This window comes from Hippocampus guttulatus, chromosome 21 (assembly GCF_054856545.1).
Source record: "Hippocampus guttulatus isolate MCC_2025c chromosome 21, RoL_Hgut_1.0, whole genome shotgun sequence".
Classification (NCBI taxonomy): Eukaryota; Metazoa; Chordata; class Actinopteri; order Syngnathiformes; family Syngnathidae; genus Hippocampus; species Hippocampus guttulatus.
Window position 1 is genome coordinate 2,040,111 of NC_141281.1, and position 20,139 is coordinate 2,060,249.

General features: G+C 43.8%; 1 protein-coding gene across 1 annotated transcript; it reads right to left on the bottom strand.

Annotated features, from left to right (window-relative positions):
* Positions 1-651: 651 nt before the first annotated feature.
* On the bottom strand, positions 652-6,065 carry LOC147186670 (syncytin-1-like). The gene is made up of 7 exons (XM_086102561.1): positions 5,949-6,065; positions 5,169-5,276; positions 5,049-5,071; positions 1,514-1,927; positions 1,314-1,444; positions 796-1,198; positions 652-745 (listed from the first exon to the last, which is right to left on the bottom strand). Exons 1-7 carry the CDS (start codon positions 6,063-6,065, stop codon positions 652-654), a joined length of 1,290 nt encoding a protein of 429 aa, XP_085958687.1.
* Positions 6,066-20,139: the final 14,074 nt, after the last annotated feature.

Sequence of the window (20,139 nt, forward strand, 5' to 3'; positions counted from 1 at the left end):
TATGTGTGTGTATGTGAGTGCAATTTACGTACATGTGTGCAAATGTCACAAAAACATCACGTTGCAGCTGGTGTTGATGTCTCCATTCACTGTTCACCCTTGCTCACTGTTTAGTCTTAACAGTTATCTCTTCCCAACCACGTCCTCGGAAAGGTGGTTGTGTCCCTAACCTTTCACACAGTGCACCAAGCATTCTTGATTATAAAAGTGAGTACATAATGAAGAATATGTAATGATTATAGATGTGAGTAAATAATAAAGGATATATCTTTATTGAAAACATAAGCGTTCTTCGTTGCAGGCAAAGTCAACTAATGAAGGATATATCTTTATTGAAAGCATAAGCGTTCTTCATTGCAGGCAAAGGCAACTAATGATTGCAAGCATAAGCGTTCTTCTTTGCAAGCAAAATCAAATTATCATGGCAAGCAGAAGCATTCTTCTTTGCGAGCATAAATAGCCTTTGCGAGAATCAATCGAATAATATGCGCACACGCAAACATAGTTACATCTAGGGGCGGGGAGCAAAACGACTAAAAATCATCTATGACCCCCTGATGCCGAAGCGAAATGACGTCATCACCCGAAGAGGCATAATCAACCTCAGAATCACTGCCATCAAACAACAACAGAGGATACATTTCATTCACTTTAGACGTCGTGGGCGCAACAGCCGTAGTAATAAGCCGGATAAGCAGCACTCTGATACAGGGAATGCAACAGCATCCACACAACGTCAAGACAGCTGCAAAAAGAGAAAAACAGATTAGTACATAAAACACCAAATCCTTGTACTCTCCGAAGGCCTTATGCCACCACTCCACCCAGAAGGACGTATTCACGCCGGAATGGGCCCTTATTTTGCGATTCAGGGTGCGGAGGCCTTCAATGGCCTTGGTGAGGGCGCCATCAGGCGCGGTGTTCTTAGGTATGAACGTACAACACTGGTCACCAAACATCGCACATACTCCATTGGTCTCTGCCAAGAGCATATCAACCGCTATGCGGTTCTGAAACGCCATCAGGGAGGTGGCCGCCAATTGCTCTTTTATAGCCAAAACGGCTTCCTCAGTAAAATTTCCGAGCTTCTGGACATTGTAGTGGAGGTAGTTGATCCTGTCAACATTCTTATTAGGGGTAACCCAAATGAAAATGGATTCCCAACCGGCAGCAATCTGGTTAACCAACTTATACTCATCTGGCACGCCACGAGGAACCCCAATTGCATCTATATAGGTGTGATCGCCATCCCTCCAGGAGGCGTCACGCCGGAACCGGAGAAGGCTATTCTCCGTCATCGACGATAACGCAGCCTTGTATATCCTCCGCTGTTGATGGAAACACAGTTACTGGCAAAAGCAGTGATACCAACGCACAAACACCGCTAGCACCCTTTAAAGTATCAAAAAGCTTATTTCCCCCACACCACCACCACACATCACCTCTAGGAACAAGGGGCACCGCAACATTAAAGATGGCCTGACACCAACTGGAGTCCAGAAACCCCACTGACCGCCTACCCCCAGCTACCCTGATACAAGTAAAATTCGCGCGCGCCACCTTCGTTGAAAAAATTGGTGTAACCGACACAGCTTTAGTCAGAGGGTACGTAATGTGCCATTGACGACAAGAATAGACTGGATTTCTCCTTGTCATTATTTCCAGAAAACAACGATCGGGTAGTAATGTAGGAATTATTCGTAACAGCGGTCTCGGCCCCATACAGGTAACACAGCTATAATTTACCAGGGAGGAAGCATGCTCCATTAACAATAACCAGTTATTCCCGGTTTGAGAAACCCCGGTTATTGACAAAATTTTATCATCTGTAGTTATGTCGCTTTTCAATTTTACCGTAACACCATTCACCCTGTGAAGACCATGTGACTGAGAGAAATTATCCACCGCCTGAATGGGTCTCGCCAGGCTGGGGGAAACACACAACTTTATCACAAAGTAGGGGCATTTCCCCCCATAGGGGCTCAGATAAAACATCAAACACGGTTTCGAGTCGCAAGAAAAACCTTGAAGAGTTCGTATGGTCACTTGTATGCCCACAGCAACGTGGACCATTTGTATTAAAGGCCTCAATTTCCTCGCACAGCTGTCTGTGGTCCATTTATGCCAATTCGTCCCTGTTTCAGCAACTAGATTCGTCCAATCCCTAGTTTTGCATGTCAAATACCATATATAACCCCGACCATAACTACGGGCACTATATGAATGTGCTTTGTCTTTCTCATGTAATCAGCCAAATTAGCCTCATTATCTAATTCCCATTGTGTGGAAAAAAACGGTAATTTGTATGGTCTCCCAAACAAAATTTCAAATGGCGACGGAGCCGCTACACCCGTAATATTTATATATAGTTTAACCAAATCTATACACTGCGTCCACGGTCTGTGGGTCTCAACCATGCATTTCTTTAACCTGTTTTTAATCGTAGAATTCATCCTCTCCACCAACCCAGCAGATTGCGGATGGTATGAACAATGGTGTCTAAGGTTTATATGAAACAATTGCCCTATTTTATCAATGATTTTGTTCACGAAATATGTACCATTATCACTGTAGATGGTCTCAGGGATACCATATCGAGGTATAATATCCTTACACAAAGCTTTAGCCACCGTCAAAGCATCTGGGTGTTTTGTAGGAAAATTTTCAACCCATTTCGAAAAAGCATCGATAATGACCAGACAATATCGCTTCCCTTCACTTTTGCTCAATTCAATGAAATCCATGTGTAACCTCTGAAACGGGTATGTAGCCCTAGGAAATTGACCCCGTCTCGGACGCAAATTTCCCTGAGAATTATGCTGAGCGCAAATTAGACAGGCCCTACAAAAGGTAGTTGAATATAGGTTAAACCCATAAGCTGTGAAATGTTTCTCAACCAGAGACACCATTGCTCTCGCCGAAACATGTGATGACCCATGACTTAATACAGCAGCCCACTTAAAAAGGTTTTTTGGCAAAATAGTTTTTTTGTCAGTGCTGACATAAATCCTATCCTGCAACGTAGCCCCCCTCTTCCCCCACATTTTCTGTTCACTGATTGGACTTTGTTGCTGCATATCAAATAAGATATCATTTCGCAAAATATTATCTTGTTGTTTACAATCAACAATTGCCAAAAAGGGTTTAGAGGCGGCATCTCTCGCTGCTTTGTCTGCAAAAGCATTTCCAAGAGTGATGTAATCGATGCCTGAGGAATGCGCCATGCACTTACATATGGCGATCTGCTGTGGTAACTGAACAGCATTCAGCAAATTTGATAGAAGTTCCGCATGTGTGACAGGTTTCCCCGTGGAACTTACCATCCCCCTATTTTTCCAGTATTGTGCAAATACGTGACATGTAGAAAACGCATACTGACTGTCCGTAAATACAGTAACAATCTTATTCGCCATCAGTTTGCATGCTTCAGTTAACGCCACCAATTCCGCAGCTTGAGCCGAGTAATGTGGCGGTAAAGGTTCGGCCTTTAATATTTTGTCTGCAGTTACCACAGCATATCCCGTCTGCGTTTTTCCATAAGTGTTCTTTTTCGATGAACCATCAACAAAAACGACTTCCCCCGTTTGTAATGGCTGATCACTCAAATCAATCCTACATTTTGTAGTTTGTTCCGCCAGTTCCTGACAATCATGTCGATCACCATCCTCAGGAAGTGGCAACAGTGTGGCTGGATTCAAAGTAGTGCACCTCTCCAAGGTGAGATGCGGCTGAGACAGCAATATCGCTAGACAAGACAAATTTCTCGCTCGGGACAAAAAAGTCATGTTTGTCTGCAGAAGCAGGGTGGCAACTGCATGTGGTACTTTCAGTATTAAAGTGTGAAATAGCACAATATGGGAACTGCATATTACTGCCATAGACGCCGCAACTACAGCTCTGACACAGTGGGGAAGTGCACAAGCCACACTGTCTAGCCTACTTGAGAAGTAAGCGATTGGTCTTAGCTTATCTCCATGTTGTTGAGATAAAACAGACGTCATGTACACATCCCGACAGTCAACCATCTGAATGAACGGCTTTGAGTAGTCGGGCAACGCTAAAGCCAAATTCGACGTTAGCATGTGTTTAATTTCACAGAAAGCATCTTCCGCCTCTGTTGTCCAATGTAGTAATGATGTCATCTTCAGGTCCTTTTCATACATCAATTTAGACAGAGGGGCGACTATCTCCGCATAATTTGGAATCCATCCCCTGCAATAATTAGTCAATCCCAAAAAGGACATCATTTGTCTCTTTGTCCGTGGTTTCGGTGCTTGCAAAACAGTTGCCTTCCTACTCTCCAAAATAGTTTGACCCGATTTACTGAGACTGTGTCCCAAGTATTTTACTTGTTCCTTACACAACTGCAGCTTGTTCTTACTGACCTTGTGACCCTCCTGAGCTAAATGATTGAATAACGCTAGAGTGTCTGTCTTGCAAGCATCTAGATTAGGTGAGGCTACTAGGACATCATCCACATAGACTAATATTTGGCTCCCTCCGGGAGGAACGAATTTCGACATGCTGGCGGCCATCATCTGGGAATAAATTGTTGGGCTTTCACAATACCCCTGAGGTAATCGCGTAAAGGTATATGTTTTACCTTCAAATGTGAACGCAAACCAAAATTGACTCTCTGTATCAACCGGTACGGAAAAGAATGCATTACTAATATCTACCACAGTAAACACCATTGCATCAGGATCTAAACTATTCAAAAGTGTGTGTGGGTCTGGCACACAAGGTGCTCTTTGAATTACAGCTGAATTCACCGCCTGCAAATCAAGAATCAATCGCCACCCCACGGAGGGAGGTGCTTTCTTAACAGGAAAAATGGGAGTATTACACGGCGAATCATTACACTCCGCTATTACTCCTGCCCTGATCAAATCACTAATTACTGGTCTGGTTCCCTCACGTGCATCTGATTTTAAAGGGTATTGCCTCACACAAGGCCTATATTCGCTTTTCAGTCTTATCTGAACAGGGAGCGCTCCTTTTATCAAACCAACATCCGAAGGACTTGTAGACCATAAAACATCCGGTACCTTCTGCAAAAACTCTCCTTCATCTGTGGTTAAGAGCAAATGAGGAAGATCATCCTCAAATCAATAAAGGTGTGTACCTTCTTCGACCTGAACAGTCCAAAATAGTGGTTTCCTGTATACCTCAGCTGTTGCACTATACTCCAAACCTCCCCCGTCTGGCATCCAATCAGACATCACTTGCCCTTTCTGGACGAAGGGTCCCATGCTGGACCACTCCACCCCATGCGCCTTGTACAAAGAAATATGGGGGACAAACCGTTCCTTGTAGAGTGATTGTAACTTTGCCGAGAGCCGTACCCCTGCAGCCACAGTAGAAACACCATCAAAATACAAATAGTCGATTGTTATCTTAGCAGATGTAGCTCAATTTAGGGCTCTTTCATAGTCTGAGTTGTGACCCTCTGTGCGCTTACGCCACAATACAATATGCAAGGAGTCACACTCCATTTTCTCCTCCAGCTTGCCAATGTGCAGGAGCCCCTCGGACAGGAGCGTATCGCAGGTTAGCGAAGGTAACTTATTCGGTAAGTCCAATGTGTAATACAAAAGGACGGAGGGTCTGCCTTTTATCACATTGATGTTAGCCATTTTTATTTCATGTCGCCTCTTTATTTCTATGACACCTGCCGGTGACGGGACTAAAGACAATCCCAGCAAAAGTAAATCATCTCTCCCCAGTAAATTGATAGGACACTGGGGCATCAATAACACCGACATTCTACAAGTCTCCCCTTGTGGATCTCTGATCCACACTGGGTCAGTCTCCAAAGCTACGGTGAGCATGCCGCTAGCTGATCTAACAAACCTCTGTTTAAAGATGGTGGCACCAGGAAAAGGGTCCCCGCAAGCTGTCTGGCAGGCTCCGAAATCACACAGAAATGTTAGTTGTTTACCATTTACCATCAATGTTACTTCAGGGTTAACAGAAGTCAGAGCCGAAATCTCCTGCAGATTGAGCGCCACCTCTAACTCCTCATCTGCGTCATGAGTTGTTATCTCTTGCTGAGACCCAGGCATGTCTAGTCATGCACTCGCAAATTTATTATTGGGACAGTCACGGGAAATGTGTCCTGTCTCTCCACAACACCAACAAACCTTCTCCCTCGGACCTGTCTCTCGTCTCATTTTTGACATTCCTCTGCTCCGATGGCGGCCCTTGTTGTCATTGTCAGCCCCACGGCCACGCCCTTTGTACATCAGTTCTTTTCTCATAAGGAAGCTGTTGGGTCTCTTAGTTTTTTCTTGCAAAATTCTCTCAGCTTGCAGTGCCTGGTTTATATACTGCTCAAGACTACCAGTTGGTTTGTCAACCCAGTGTTTGTCAATCCATTGTCGAATGGAACTATTAGAGTGGGCATGGAGAACGTTTTTCAACTGTTCTTGAAAAACACTGCCCGGAGTGTGGTCTTCAAGAATACCACTGTTGGCCTTAAAGCAGGCAGTCATTCTGGTGCGATACTCCTCAAAAGATTCACCTTCTTTTTGTTTCGCCCTACTGATGGTAGTATAATTTGCTCTCTGCTTATATCTATCCTGCGTGCGTTCTGCCAGATCCCGAACCCTATTTGTCAATTCACTGCTATCATGAGGAAGTATCATGCCCCCCTGCTTGGGGTCCCAACCTCCCCTTACACTATGCCAATCACCCCGCAAAGCCGCCATCCAAACTTGTTGCATCTCAGCTCCATTTAGATGATATGATTTTCGCAGATCCTCCATTTCATGGACGAATTGTACCACATCAATTTTATGTGATGTAATGCCATCTACGGCTTTTTTAACATCTTCTTGTGTCCATGTTCTATAAACAAGAATGACAGGCGACTCATCTTTTATGTTTGGATTTGCAACCTCAATCATGGGAAAAGCGTCTCGTACCTCCCTCCCGGATGAGTCAACCTTCGTCGCAACAGGGGAAAAAACACTACCCCAATTTTTTGAAAATTCCACTCCCAAATCTCCTTTTCCCCTGGTGGCCATCGGATGGCCCCCTCTGTAAGAGGGTGGAGGGGATGGTGGAAAAGGAGGAGATGTCGGAAGAGTTGGATATAATGATGGTGTAACAACAGTATTTGTGGATGCCATCTCCAACGCATTTTCTCTTTCTTCTTTCTGCTCCAACGCATTCTCTCTTTCTACTTTCTGTTTTCCCCCTGTCAGTATACCTACCGGACCCGATTCATCATCCTCTCTCCTGTGAAACATAACGTTTCCCTCATTCTTTTCATGTTCAAACTCACTTACACAATCCCCTTTTCCCACTTTCTCTAAACCCCTCTTTACTTTCACTTTCCGCCTCTTTTCAGCCAAGGACACCCAGAAATCAATGTCTCCAAACCCATCCTTATACATTTTCTTTTTGTCATTCTTGCACATAGATCTAATATTATCCTGCAGGCGCATCAACGTTTGTGTATTCAGCTGGCCAGCGAAATTGTATTTTTCTATCCACGTATCTAAATGTTTTATCTTCGAAGGACATTGGCTCTCTACGAATCTCCAGTCCTTACATGTTAACTTCATTTTGGGATCCCCTTTCTCCACGGTCTTACTATTTTGCAACCCCATTGTGAACTTGGTGGTGGAACTTTGAGAATTTGAGAAATTTTGAGAGTCAGCGATTTACCTAGGGTAACTAGGCTGACTTTTCCCTTGAACAGGGTGGCAATTTCTCCGACTGAGGTAATTTCCAACCTTCTACCACCAAGGTGGCGGGAAATTCTTGCATCTGCTTCCTCAGATAGTCGCCACAACAAATGTCCTGTTCAGATGAGGTAGCGAACCTCCACTCACACAGTTACACAGTCATTCATTTATGCGCATTTAATTAGCTTTTATCCGACTACCTTCACCCGAGGTAACGCACTATATACACATTATTTACACCCGGAGTTTAATACACATTATTTACACACGGAGTTTAAGCACGTGCAGGACACCGTCGCCCTCACCAGTTTATGAGACTTGCCGGTTTATATGCCTGATAGGGACTAGTATGGCTCAGGGCTTTGCGGCTTAAAAAGACCACGTCTTTTCTTTGCCGGCGCGCAATCACTCAATCAACGTTGAAAGAGTCCCTTCTCAACAAACCCCTCTCAGAGAGGGTTTCAATTAAAAACAGGTTTAAAGACCACCCGACCTCCGTCTTTACAAACCCGGCGCGCAAACACTCACCTAGAGTGTTTAAGCGGAGTTTAAGTACGTACAGGACACCGCCGCCCTACTTACCACCAAGAGTAGTCCTCTCTCCTCTGGATTCGCTTCAACCCTCAGCCCCCAGACGAGGAGCCGAAACCCAGTCCCGGAAAGGGTGTTTTTGCCGTGGCCACGGTCTTCCTGGTCCTCGACTCAGCCTCTGGAGGCGTCAGGTATGTTGCGATCCCGGACGAGCCCCCAAAAATGTCAGGTTAATTAATCCAATTTGACACTCAGGAATAAAACACAAGGAGGAGACAGGAGACTCGATTCTGGTACCAGGAGGGAACGAGGAGAAGCATTCGGTTTCAGTTCTCGGCACGTCACCCCTCACGATCTCCCCCTTCCCTCCTCATTTATTGGGAAAGCTACTACATAGGTGTGTCCAACCTAAAGGGTGGGGGCTGTTGAACACACACTGAACTTGTTTGACTATTTGTGTGTATGTGAGTGCAATTTACGTACAAGTGTGCAAATGTCACAAAAACATCACGTTGCAGCTGGTGTTGATGTCTCCATTCACTGTTCACCCTTGCTCACTGTTTAGTCTTAACAGTTATCTCTTCCCAACCACGTCCTCGGAAAGGTGGTTGCGTCCCTAACCTTTCACACAGTGCACCAAGCGTTCTTGATTATAAAAGTGAGTACATAATGAAGAATATGTAATGATTACAGATGTGAGTAAATAATAAAGGATATATCTTTATTGAAAGCATAAGCGTTCTTCATTGCAGGCAAAGTCAACTAATGAAGGATATATCTTTATTGAAAGCATAAGCGTTCTTCATTGCAGGCAAAGGCAACTAATGATTGCAAGCATAAGCGTTCTTCTTTGCAAGCAAAATCAAATTATCATGGCAAGCAGAAGCATTCTTCTTTGCGAGCATAAATAGCCTTTGCGAGAATCAATCGAATAATATGCGAATGTATGATTACTAAAAATAATAAATCCAACACTTTTGCTCTTAGCATACAGCTTTATGTCATCCATGTAGAGGAGGTGACTGATTGTAGCTCCATTTCTGAGGCGGTATCCATAGCCTGTCTTGGTGATTACGTGGCTTAGGGGGTTCAGTCCTATGCAGAACAGCAGTGGGGAGAGTGCATCATCTTGGTATATGCCACATTTGATGGACACTTGGGTAAGTGGCTTGCCATTGGCTTCAAGTGTGGTTTTCCACATCCTCATCGAGTTCGCAACGAAGGCTCTTAGGGTCCTGTTCACCTTATACAACTCCAAGCATTCAGTGATCCATGTATGTGGCATCGAGTCATAGGCTTTCTTGTAATCAATCCAGGCTGTGCACAGGTTGGTACGTCAGGACCTGCAGTCTTGTGCGACTGTTCTGTCAACCAGGAGCTGATGTTTGGCTCCTCTGGTATCTCTACCAATGCCCTTCTGTTCTTCGCTCATGTATTGATCCATGTGTCCACTTATCTTAGTCGCAATGATGCCTGACATGAGCTTCCATGTTGTGGAGAGACAGGTTATTGGCCGATAGTTGGATGGGACTGCACCCTTTGAGGGATCCTTCATGATCAGGATCGTTCGCCCTTCGGTTAGCCATCCTGGGTGAGTCCCATCCCTCAGCAGCTGGTTCATTTGTGCTGCTAGGCGCTCATGGAGTGCTGTGAGTTTCTTTAGCCAGTAGGTGTGGACCATGTCCGGGCCTGGTGCTGTCCAGTTCTTCATATCTGAGACTCTTTCCTGTATGTCTGCCACTGTTATGGTAACTGGGTTCTGTTCAGGGAGGTTGCTGTGCTCCTCTCTCAGGGTCACCAGCCATTGTGCACTGCTGTTATGTGCAACCTCCTTCTCCCATATGCCTTTCCAGTACCTTTCAGTTTCCAGTCTTGGTGGGTCAGCTCTGTTGTTAGGACCCTGCCACTGAGCGTACACTTTTGCAGGTTGTGTTGCGAACAGCCTGTTTATTCGTCTGGCCTCATTCTCTTTCGTGTACCGCTTTAGGCGGCTGGACAAGGCTTGGAGCCTTTGTTTAGCAGTTTCGTGTGCTTCAGGTATGGTCATCTGGATGTACCTCTCGGGTATCGGCCTTTTCATCACACCTCTCTGGGCCTCAGTCAATTGACTCACATCTTTCCGAGCCGCCTTGATCTTAGCCTTCAACCGTCTTTTCCATGGTGGGTAACGTATCTCATGGCTTCCATGGTTGCTCTTATAGCCAAGCATCTCAAGGATCACTGATGCTGAAGCGTATATCAGCTCATTGGTTTCCGTGATCGTTATGGTAGGTCGCCCTCAGTGCTGCATTCACACTTTCCGGTGGTACTTCACATAGCCGTTGTAATCGGTTTCTAGGTTGCCCAGCTTTCAGGTCAGTTGCTGCCTCGCTCAGCATTTCATTCATTGGGGCTGGCCTCCCAATCTCATCATCTGCTTTCATTGGGGCTTGCCTCCTAATCTCTGGTATGACCTCCTCCTCTGATCTGGCAGCCTGGGGCCCTTCACCATGGATCCTGCGTTGTACCTCATCAATCTCAAGTTGTGACAGCAGTTGCCGTTTGTGGATGTTGGAACACTGAGCTACTAGTTGTTTCGTGGTCAACCGTGACTGTGGGTTTCGAAGTAACCATTTAGCCCACATTCTCTGCATGTAACCCCTCTGACTAGGGTTGCTTGAGTAGTAGCATTCCAACAGAGCCATGTTATCGCATCTCGCCCATCTTCGCTTTGTTCCAGTAGCCCATTTTTCATCAAGGTGCTCTGGTTCCCCAGCACCTGACGCAGACCTTGTTTGGCCGGGCAACGTCTGAGCCGGCATGTCATTCATTTTACTGTCTCTCATCTTTGTATGAGGTAGGCATTAGCGTGAAGGATCTTGCCCAAGGACCCACACTGGATGGTGTTATGTGCTCATTATGTGGTTCGAATCCGAACCACCGTCTCCCATATGCCAAACCGATGCCTTACCAACTGAGCTATCCAGCCGCTCTTGCGTATATATATATACTGTATATAAATTTTTTTTTGGGGCGGGACATATTGACCTTGGCGTTTCTGACAACAGCATCCATCATGCGCGAAGGCGCTCCAACAGGCAACTGTGCGGCCAAGTGAATCCGATTAAGGGATATTAGCACGAGATGGATGCCGGCCGTCAACGCCGCAGAGGGATGGAGCTCAACATTCTTCATGCATTCCACTGTCTACACACGCCGGTTTTGATATATTTGATCAACGGGCTGCATTCGGGATTTTTTTGTTTTTTTTTTACCCATGTGACAGCATCTCTGTTTAATGAATTGAATTTGCAGGTTGTTGAGGAGGCTCAGGGAAAAGTTCGCAGAGCTTTTTTTTTTTAACGTATAATTTTTGACTAACTATATTTGTATACATACATCGTACAGAGAAGTGAATGTGGAAAGCAGCGAGGATACTCAGCAGCATTGTAGTAGTTGTAGTGTTAATTTTTTAACACAAAACCAAACAAAAAAAAGCTATTAAACCAGCATGGAATATGAGATTAACATTGAAGTGTGTGTGTGTGTGTGTGTGCGTGTGTGTGTGTGTGTTTTAGCCAGAGAACAGAGGAGCATTGTGCACACCGCAAGCGTGCTCCGGCAACTCACGTTAGCTGAGGGCGGCCCACAGCCCCAAAGCGCCGTGACCTTTGAACCTCGCACCAATCGAGTGTGTGAATGTGTGCGTTGGGCCAGTCCAGGTTCAACACACACGAGAAAAACTTTTGGCACGCATATGAACAAAGGAGGAAAAATATGACTGACAATGAATTTGTGCAATTGTATGATTTTCATTTCTATGTACGGGATTTTATATTTAATGGCATTTTAATGATGTTCCATTTATCAACTAATCTGGCAGGATTTGAAATATACCACAATGATACAAAATATGCGGTTTCAATCATGATGATATAAAAACAATTCTGTAAATTCATGTCGAAATGCAAATTCACAATTATTCTGAATATTTCACCATTAACCATTATTCATAATTGTTTTATACTGGGCGATAATTCAATTCAGAATTTCTTTTTACTACCGCTTTTAAAATATTTCAAAATATAAATACGTTGTGATTTTTTTTTAACCTAAACATTAAAAAAAAGAATAAGTTCATTATTGCTCTTAACTGTACTTTATCTTTAAAATTAATAATGCATACCTTTAACTGAATATTTTCTTATATAAATATACCTTGAGCGAATCTTTTTTTTTCTTGACTGCTTATATCAAGGGTTAAAGATTTGATTGCATTGTTTAAAAAAATCTGATTTGCCGCATGCACAAGTCCTATTTTCGCCTCCAAAAAAAAAAACAACAAAAATCCTATTTTCCCTTTCCCTTTTTTTTTTTTGAATCAGCCTCAGCATGACGGTGTTTTTCCACAAAGGAGTTTTACGGCATGCCAGCATGGCATCGTGTCCGCCCGAGAGGTGAGTACCAGGTGTGGGGGATTGTTCTCGTGCTGTTAACGCCGCATTGTTCCATTTTACACCCACACACACGCACCAAAAAAAAAAAAAACCATCCATACATAAGCTACAGTCAACTGTATGTCATTGCAACAGCTGCAGGTTCTGCGGCTTCGCATTTGTTTTGTATTATTTCATACAACGAGAGGACAAAGCACAGATTTCACTTGCTGTCAGCAGCGAAGGGGGGAGGGGGGGGGGCTTCAGTCCCTCTGCTTCTCAAACGTGGACTTGGAGCACCCTCTACATTCTGGAAGCCATAATGCATGCACCCGCCTCTTCACCGGTGTGGAATTTACAAGGGGCCCCGGGAGGGAGGCCCCCATCAAGTGCCACGGAGCGCCATCGGCAGTCAGCCGTGTTACGCAGGCCACAGTTATGACACCCTCAAAGGGTAAAGGAACCTGGAAGACGAGCCTGGAGAGGTACAAAGTGGGCCTCAGAACAACCTGCCCCCCCCCCCCTCTTTACCCAGAACCACGACCACCGGTCCTCAACAGGAGGGGCACACGAGGCCGGCTTGGAAAAACACTTTTGAGATCTCTAGAATTTAAGGATGGATCATGATTTGCAGATGGCAATGATACAACCTCGCAGAAAAAAGGTATTGGTAAGGAGGAAAATCTCTTTCATTTTGGACTGTAAATTGGAGAAAAAGATGGTGATGAGTAGCATGATGATATTCATCTTGTCTTCTTATTAGTTGATATAGGTTTCAGATTTCTTTTTTTTTTTTTTATCAGACAATAGTGTTTGGGGGTTTTTTTGGGTGAGGAAAAAAAACTCTCATTGTGCTGACAGTTGCGGCTGTCACTTCGGCCCTCATCTAAACTGTCACTGCTTCTTTGTGATGAGTCTTAAAAAAATAAACAACAAAAAAAAACCAGCTGACCGGGTCGGGAAACCTTCAAAATAAGGCTCCGCCGACCCGGTCAAGGCTGCGAACGCAATGTGTCCCTGTTGATGGTGCCATTTCCGACGAGCAGGCTTACATTCTCCCGCACAGGGCGCATTGTTGGGCGCGCGGCATAGCGCTTAACGAATCCCAAAATGTTATCGCAAACACAACACGAAGCTACACTATGTGAGACAAGGGAAAATGCTACCAATCAGTTGACGGGGTCAGTCCACTTGCGCTCTCATTGGTCGATGTCGCACTGGGAACCAATCACGCGCCTCGTTTGAGTGGGCGTGTACAGTAGAGGACAGGCGTGCACAAACCCTTCGGAGTCACGTCAGCTCTTTGTTTCCACAATATGGCTGCCGATATTGCCTGTATTTAATTTACTTTTTTTTTTTAAATAAATTTAAAAAAAAAAAAACGCGAAACACTGAAGCCGCAAAAGAAGTCCAAAGTGGCAAGGGATCCCTGTACTATTTCTCCTTTCCAGAAAAAATAACATTTAACTGAGCACATTGTGTTCATCGTTTTTTTGTGTTGGTATCACTTTACAACGCTGGTGGTCGTGGCACACAATGACACAGTGCTGAATAAATGATCGTGATGCACAGTTCCAAGCGTTGACATCCAGAATAAGTTGACAATCGTTGTTTTAGAACACTGTGGCTCCTCAGCTAATAAAAGAATTAGAACGCGGAGAAACTGGTCTTTGTTTTGTCTATAAACCACTCAAGTCGATGAAGGAAATATGAAGAAATCTTTGGAATTCGTCTTGGTAGTTCGTCAAAAGTAATTCAAGATCTAGCTACAAATCATTTTTAAAGCGAAACTCTAGGCCACAATTTGTGCGCTTCGATTCATCAAAACACGATATTATGATGAATATTGCGTTTGTGAATTAAGCGGGTTAATGATTTTTCATTCGTCACAGGGCGCAAACATGTTATCCTTTACTGCCCTCTACCGTCGACTGAAATTGACATCAAAGCGCCTTCGGGCTCGCATTGCGAATGACTCGACCAAATCCAGACAACAATTTGTGGCGCTTTTCCACTTTGAAATGGATCGAGAAGGCAACGCATCAGTCACAATGTAAATAAAAGAGACGCTCATTCCCTGTTTTTAGCATTTCGTATCCCACATGCTAAATAAAGCGTCTCATCTCACAAAGCACACATCGCTGAAGTTTTCCATCGCCGTAAACGTAACGTGATCCTGCCGTTTACAAAATAAAGTCAGCGTGAGTGCCAGCCAGAGAGTGAATTCCGCACAGAAGACGCGACTTGATGTTTGTCTCCAAAACAGCTGTGGTGCCTCTTTATTTATTTATTTATTTATTTTTGGTCTTGTTTTGGACGGCCTGTTGGCACGACTCTATTCAGGGCTTTCACACCAGTCTCACTCACTTCTCACTCCACGGGTTATGCCTCGCAGGTCATAAATTAAGCCGGGAAAAGGATTGAGGGAAGGGTGCGGAGGTGGGTGGGGGGAGCGTTTGGATTAAGGAAAAAGAGCACATTTTCAATGTTGGTTGATGTTTCAAACACAGGAGAGAGCACAGTATTGAAAAGAATACAAGAACAAAGCAACATATTCAGATCTTGCGTTTTGGGTTCTTCACTATGACGGGGTGGACACGCTTTTTGCCCTAAAGGGTGACAATTGATTGATTTATTGATACAATTGATTTGGAGATGCTGGAAATAAAATGTGCGTAAAATTGTTTTAACCCTTTGAGGGACAGCGGCCACTACAGTGGACAGCTTTTCATGTTGTCTTGTTCCAGGTTATCATCATTGGCACATGAAAGGATTAATAATAACAATTTTCATCAACCATAATTATCAATCATTTCATTTTAAAAAATTAAGAATAAAAAACATTTTTAAAATTTATTTATTTTTACAAATGCAGAATGTTATTACTTAGAATTAATCATTCATTCAAAGTTAATCAATTGACAAATATATCATGATCGAGCAGAAGACAATCACGAAATTAATACAAATGAGGAAATCCTTTTTTATCAAACCAATTTTGGTAAAAGTGTGCAAAGAACTGCCCATGCTAAGAAATTAGATTAGAAAAGATCATGTCATATTTGTTGCATTAGTTTAGGAATTTTGAACAAAAAAAAATGTTCAATGTGATCACGTACATGACAAATCATTTTTCCCCATTGAAACGAATGGAAATGCCCTTAATGTTTTCCAAATTTACCCCCTCACCCCCCCTCTCCAAAAAATAACAGACAAAATATGTGAGGATTTTCGTCATGTATGAAGAGAAAACGGCACTCTATAATAGTGACCTTTGCATTAAAAAAAAAAGAAGAGAAAATAAAATATAATTAGAAAAGACTTTTTAATTGGAGGCGGTCGGAGCTCCTCAACACAGTCATATCAGTTGTGCTTCACAGAGAATAAAGGAATGACAAGAAGGCCTGTTATATTACATGTCTTCCTTCGTTGCTGCCCCATTGGTGTTCAAATATCCATTGCTGTAAGGGATATGGCTTTAGCATGAATCCAGCAATTTTAAATGTGCAACGTTAAATGCTCCTTGTTTTATGTTTAGTTTGACACCAAAGTGGGTTTTCAAAATAATGGCTGAAATTGATATAAAAAGGAAAGAAAAATCTGTAATTTTCAGACAGATATCCGATCAAAATTAAAATGACAAAACCTTTCAGCCAGAAACATGAAGAAGACATAATTTGGTTTACTGGGCCACGAAAAATTATGTGGTGGGTCGGACCTGGCACCAAGGCCTGAGTCTTGCAGCGTGGTGGTTGTGCTGCGTTTGTGTGTGTGCGTGTGTGTGCGTGTGTGTGTGTGTGTGTGTGTGTGTGTGTGTGTGTGTGTGTGTGTGTGTGTGTGTGTGTGTGATAATATGGTTAGAGTGACAAGCACTGCCCCTTGTCAAAACGCAAATGAGAACGATGTGACTTCCAATGAAAAGATTCATGATGGAACGCTTTTGGGTGCCGTCGCGCTTATTCACATTTGTAACACGCTGTGATGGAGGCACATTGTCTTCAATAAGGCCGCCATACTCGGCCCAGACATGCCACAATGACCTTGTGGTCCGGGTGAGGCAGGGGGAGGACTGCAAAAGGCACTAGCATGCTGGATGTAAGAAGATCAAAAATATTTTTTTAAAAAAGAGGGAAAAATGAAGACATATATTTTTTAAACAGAATTAAAGACAGAAATAGGAGGAAAACACTCTCCCAGAAAAAAGAGTAAAATGGCCTTGCGTGAGAGCGCGTACGGAACCATATGGACGCCCTCCACCTCTCCTCATTTCATACGCGTTTCTTTTGACATCAATAACGCCACGACGTCCAGTGGCGCTTGGACCCCGTCCAAAACAATTATAAAGTTGCCGTGGAAACTGAGGTTCCCGTTGCCAGAGCGAGGCATACTGTCCGCGCTCAGATAACCCCCGTCGGAAAGTCACGGCGCACAAAAGCACTTGACGGGGGTTGGCGAGGTGGGGAGGGGAGGGTGGAGTGAAAAGCAGGAGGGACGGGCTGAGGTGAGGAGACAAAAGCTCCGACATCCATGGATGATGCAATGACAACACATGAGAGTGCAGACTGCATAATTCACTCGAAGAAAAACAAATGATACACAAATCTCAAAATGATTTTTTCCCCATAGGAAATAATGGAAATACTGGCATTTGAAAACGGGTGTGCATACTTTTGATATCCGCTGTACCTAACACACTGACACCACAGTATGCACAGTACTGTCCATACATTTTCTACTTGTTTATTTTGTTTACGGCTAACGGCGTGTTGAGAAAATACGTTCTAAAGTTTTACCCAAGCTATCACGGGAGTACATATCGGAAAAAAAAATATTGAGACTCACATTCACACTTGCACAGTCAATGTAATTGAGGCCCACCGCGCAAGATGGCGGAAGGGACCATCACAAAATAATGAGAGTTGACGATCGATTGATCTTACAGTCGCCATGCTGCGGCAAACTACGACCATGTATCAGGTACTGGGGCACCACTTACATATATTGTCCAGTATGACTTTAATTAACCCGGGGGTCGGCAACACGCGGCTCCAGAGCCGCATGCGGCTCTTTAGCGACATTTAGTGGCTCCCTGGAGCTTTATAAAAAATGTTTGAAAATGGAAAAAGATTTTCATAGGAGGCTAATAAAGCTCAAATAGATAGAGATACATGTTGCAGCTCCGAAAAAGGAGAGCTGTGGTGTTGGTTTTTTAAAACGTACACTTTATTTATGCTTTCAACAGACTCGACAAACAGACACGTCTGCGTCCGACTCCGTGCCTTCTCTCTTCTCGTTCGACTCGAGAGGCGTTCAAAGACAGCCTCAGAAAAACGGAAATTCACGATCAATTCACTGACAATTTGTTTGGGTTTTTTTTGTCCTATATGGCTCTTTCAACATTTTGGGTTGCCGACCCCTGAATTAACCCTTTCAGGGACAGCGTATCATGTTATCATGTTACAGGTCGTCATTGTTGGTGCATGAAAGGGTTAAACCATAAAATTCAGCATGCTTGTCAACAAACTGGCAAGTGTGTGTAACCGTACATAGTTGTGAAATTATATATCATGATATCTATTCAACAATTAGCCCTGTGGGGGACATTCGTGTAATAAAAATGGACTGACTGTACCCCTAATTTTGACAGTGCAGCGAACAAAATAAAAACCAAAAAAAGAGGGTGAAATACAACCGAACAATCGTGAGCAGGGAACACCGAGATCGGGCGTAATGTATTTGGAACCTTACGCTAACCTAATGAACAACAAGAGGAAAGTGGCGTAAATGGAGGGCTTTTTTGACATCCATCAGGGGGGCTGGAGGGGTCCTCATTATGCGGCCGAGGCGACAAGCTCGTTAGGAGTGCACGAAAGATTACAACATGCGGCTAAAGAGCACGGCGCAAACACAAACAGACACACAGACGGATTGTAAAACAGGTAGGAATGTGGCGGGCACACACACATACACAAATGGGAGGTGGGGGGCGCGAAACCCCTGGTGGGTGTAACTGGGCTCTTAGAGCCAGAAAGACAATCTGAGCGGCTTTCAAAGACCCCCTGACTGTCTGCTGTGTTTATTCAGATGGGAGCGCAGAAGGCCGGCGTTGTACTGCTTTGTTTTGATCTCACTGATGAAGAACATCAGTGTCAGTGCTCTTCGCGGCCATTCCAGGTGATGAAATGCTCCCTTGATGGTGCACAGACCTTTTTTTTTTTTTTTGTGTGTGTGTGTAGTGTTGCTCTTTGTTTGATAGCCTGGCTGCAACACAAAGCGCAATGTAGTAGGATCCGATATCTGAACTGTATATGAAAAAATGAACAAACACAATTTGCACCACGTTTTTGGCTAAAAACGTGGTGCAAAAAAAAAACGACCACGGATAGTAAGGTGTTTGTAGCCGAAAAAAAACCCACGACGATTTATGTGTGTGTGTGTGCGGGCGCGTGTGTGTATGTGTGGGATGTGGCTCTTTGCAGTAACACAGTAGAAAAAAATTGGCTCTTAGTCTCTGACTGGTTGGCCACCCCTGATTTAGAGTGTTCCGTTAACCTGCCACGCATGTCTTTAGAATGTAGGAGGAAACCAGAATACCCAGAGAAAACCCACGCGGGCATGGGGGGAGAACATAAAAAAAAACTCCACACAGGAAGGAGCTGGAATCGAACCCTGCACCTCTGCACTGCAAGGCTGACGCGCTAAACAGTCACAGAGTAGGAATCTGTTTGGTTTAATTCTGAACAGACACATTCCCAGTAATTGTACAGGTCACACTCACACTTTCGTACACCCTGTAACCTGATAACATGATAAATTGTCCACTGTAGTAACCGCTGTCCCTGAAAGGGTTAACTGTGGATGTTAAATTGGACTTAATATGAACAGTTTTTAAAAAAAAATATTTGTTTATTTATTTCATTGAGGCAGTGCACATTAATCAATACAAGAATAAACAGTGTAAACGCACTGGACTTAGCATAAATGCTAAGCTAATATAAACAGTTTAATGTGATTGTGTAAATCACCCCTTAATCTCTTCACCCTCCAACATATATATACTGTATATATATTTTTTTGGTTTGGCCCTGATACTTTTTGGTATAAAACAAAAACCATAGCAAAAGTTTAAAAAGTCAGGTACAAATTCCACATCCACATTTATTTGTCTTGTTATGACAACACACCACTGATGGCGCATGCATTGCTTTCTGGGTTACTGTGGGTCACTTGGGCAATTTGTGTTACGCGAATCAATTAAAAGAAGATGTTAGCCGCCGGAAAGCAGCTGAAGTGTCAGCAGATTTGCGCCCGAGTCAAACATTTGTTCTCATTAGCGTTTCTTGGGAAGAAATCGGCACCGCTTGAGGGAATCCGGTGATTTTTTACTCGCAAATAGGGAAAGTCGACCCGCTGGCGTTACGCAATTTGTAACACAGAAGCACGGTGCACAACAGTGTATGTATGTGTATTGTGTGCTTGATATGTGGGAATATTGTTGT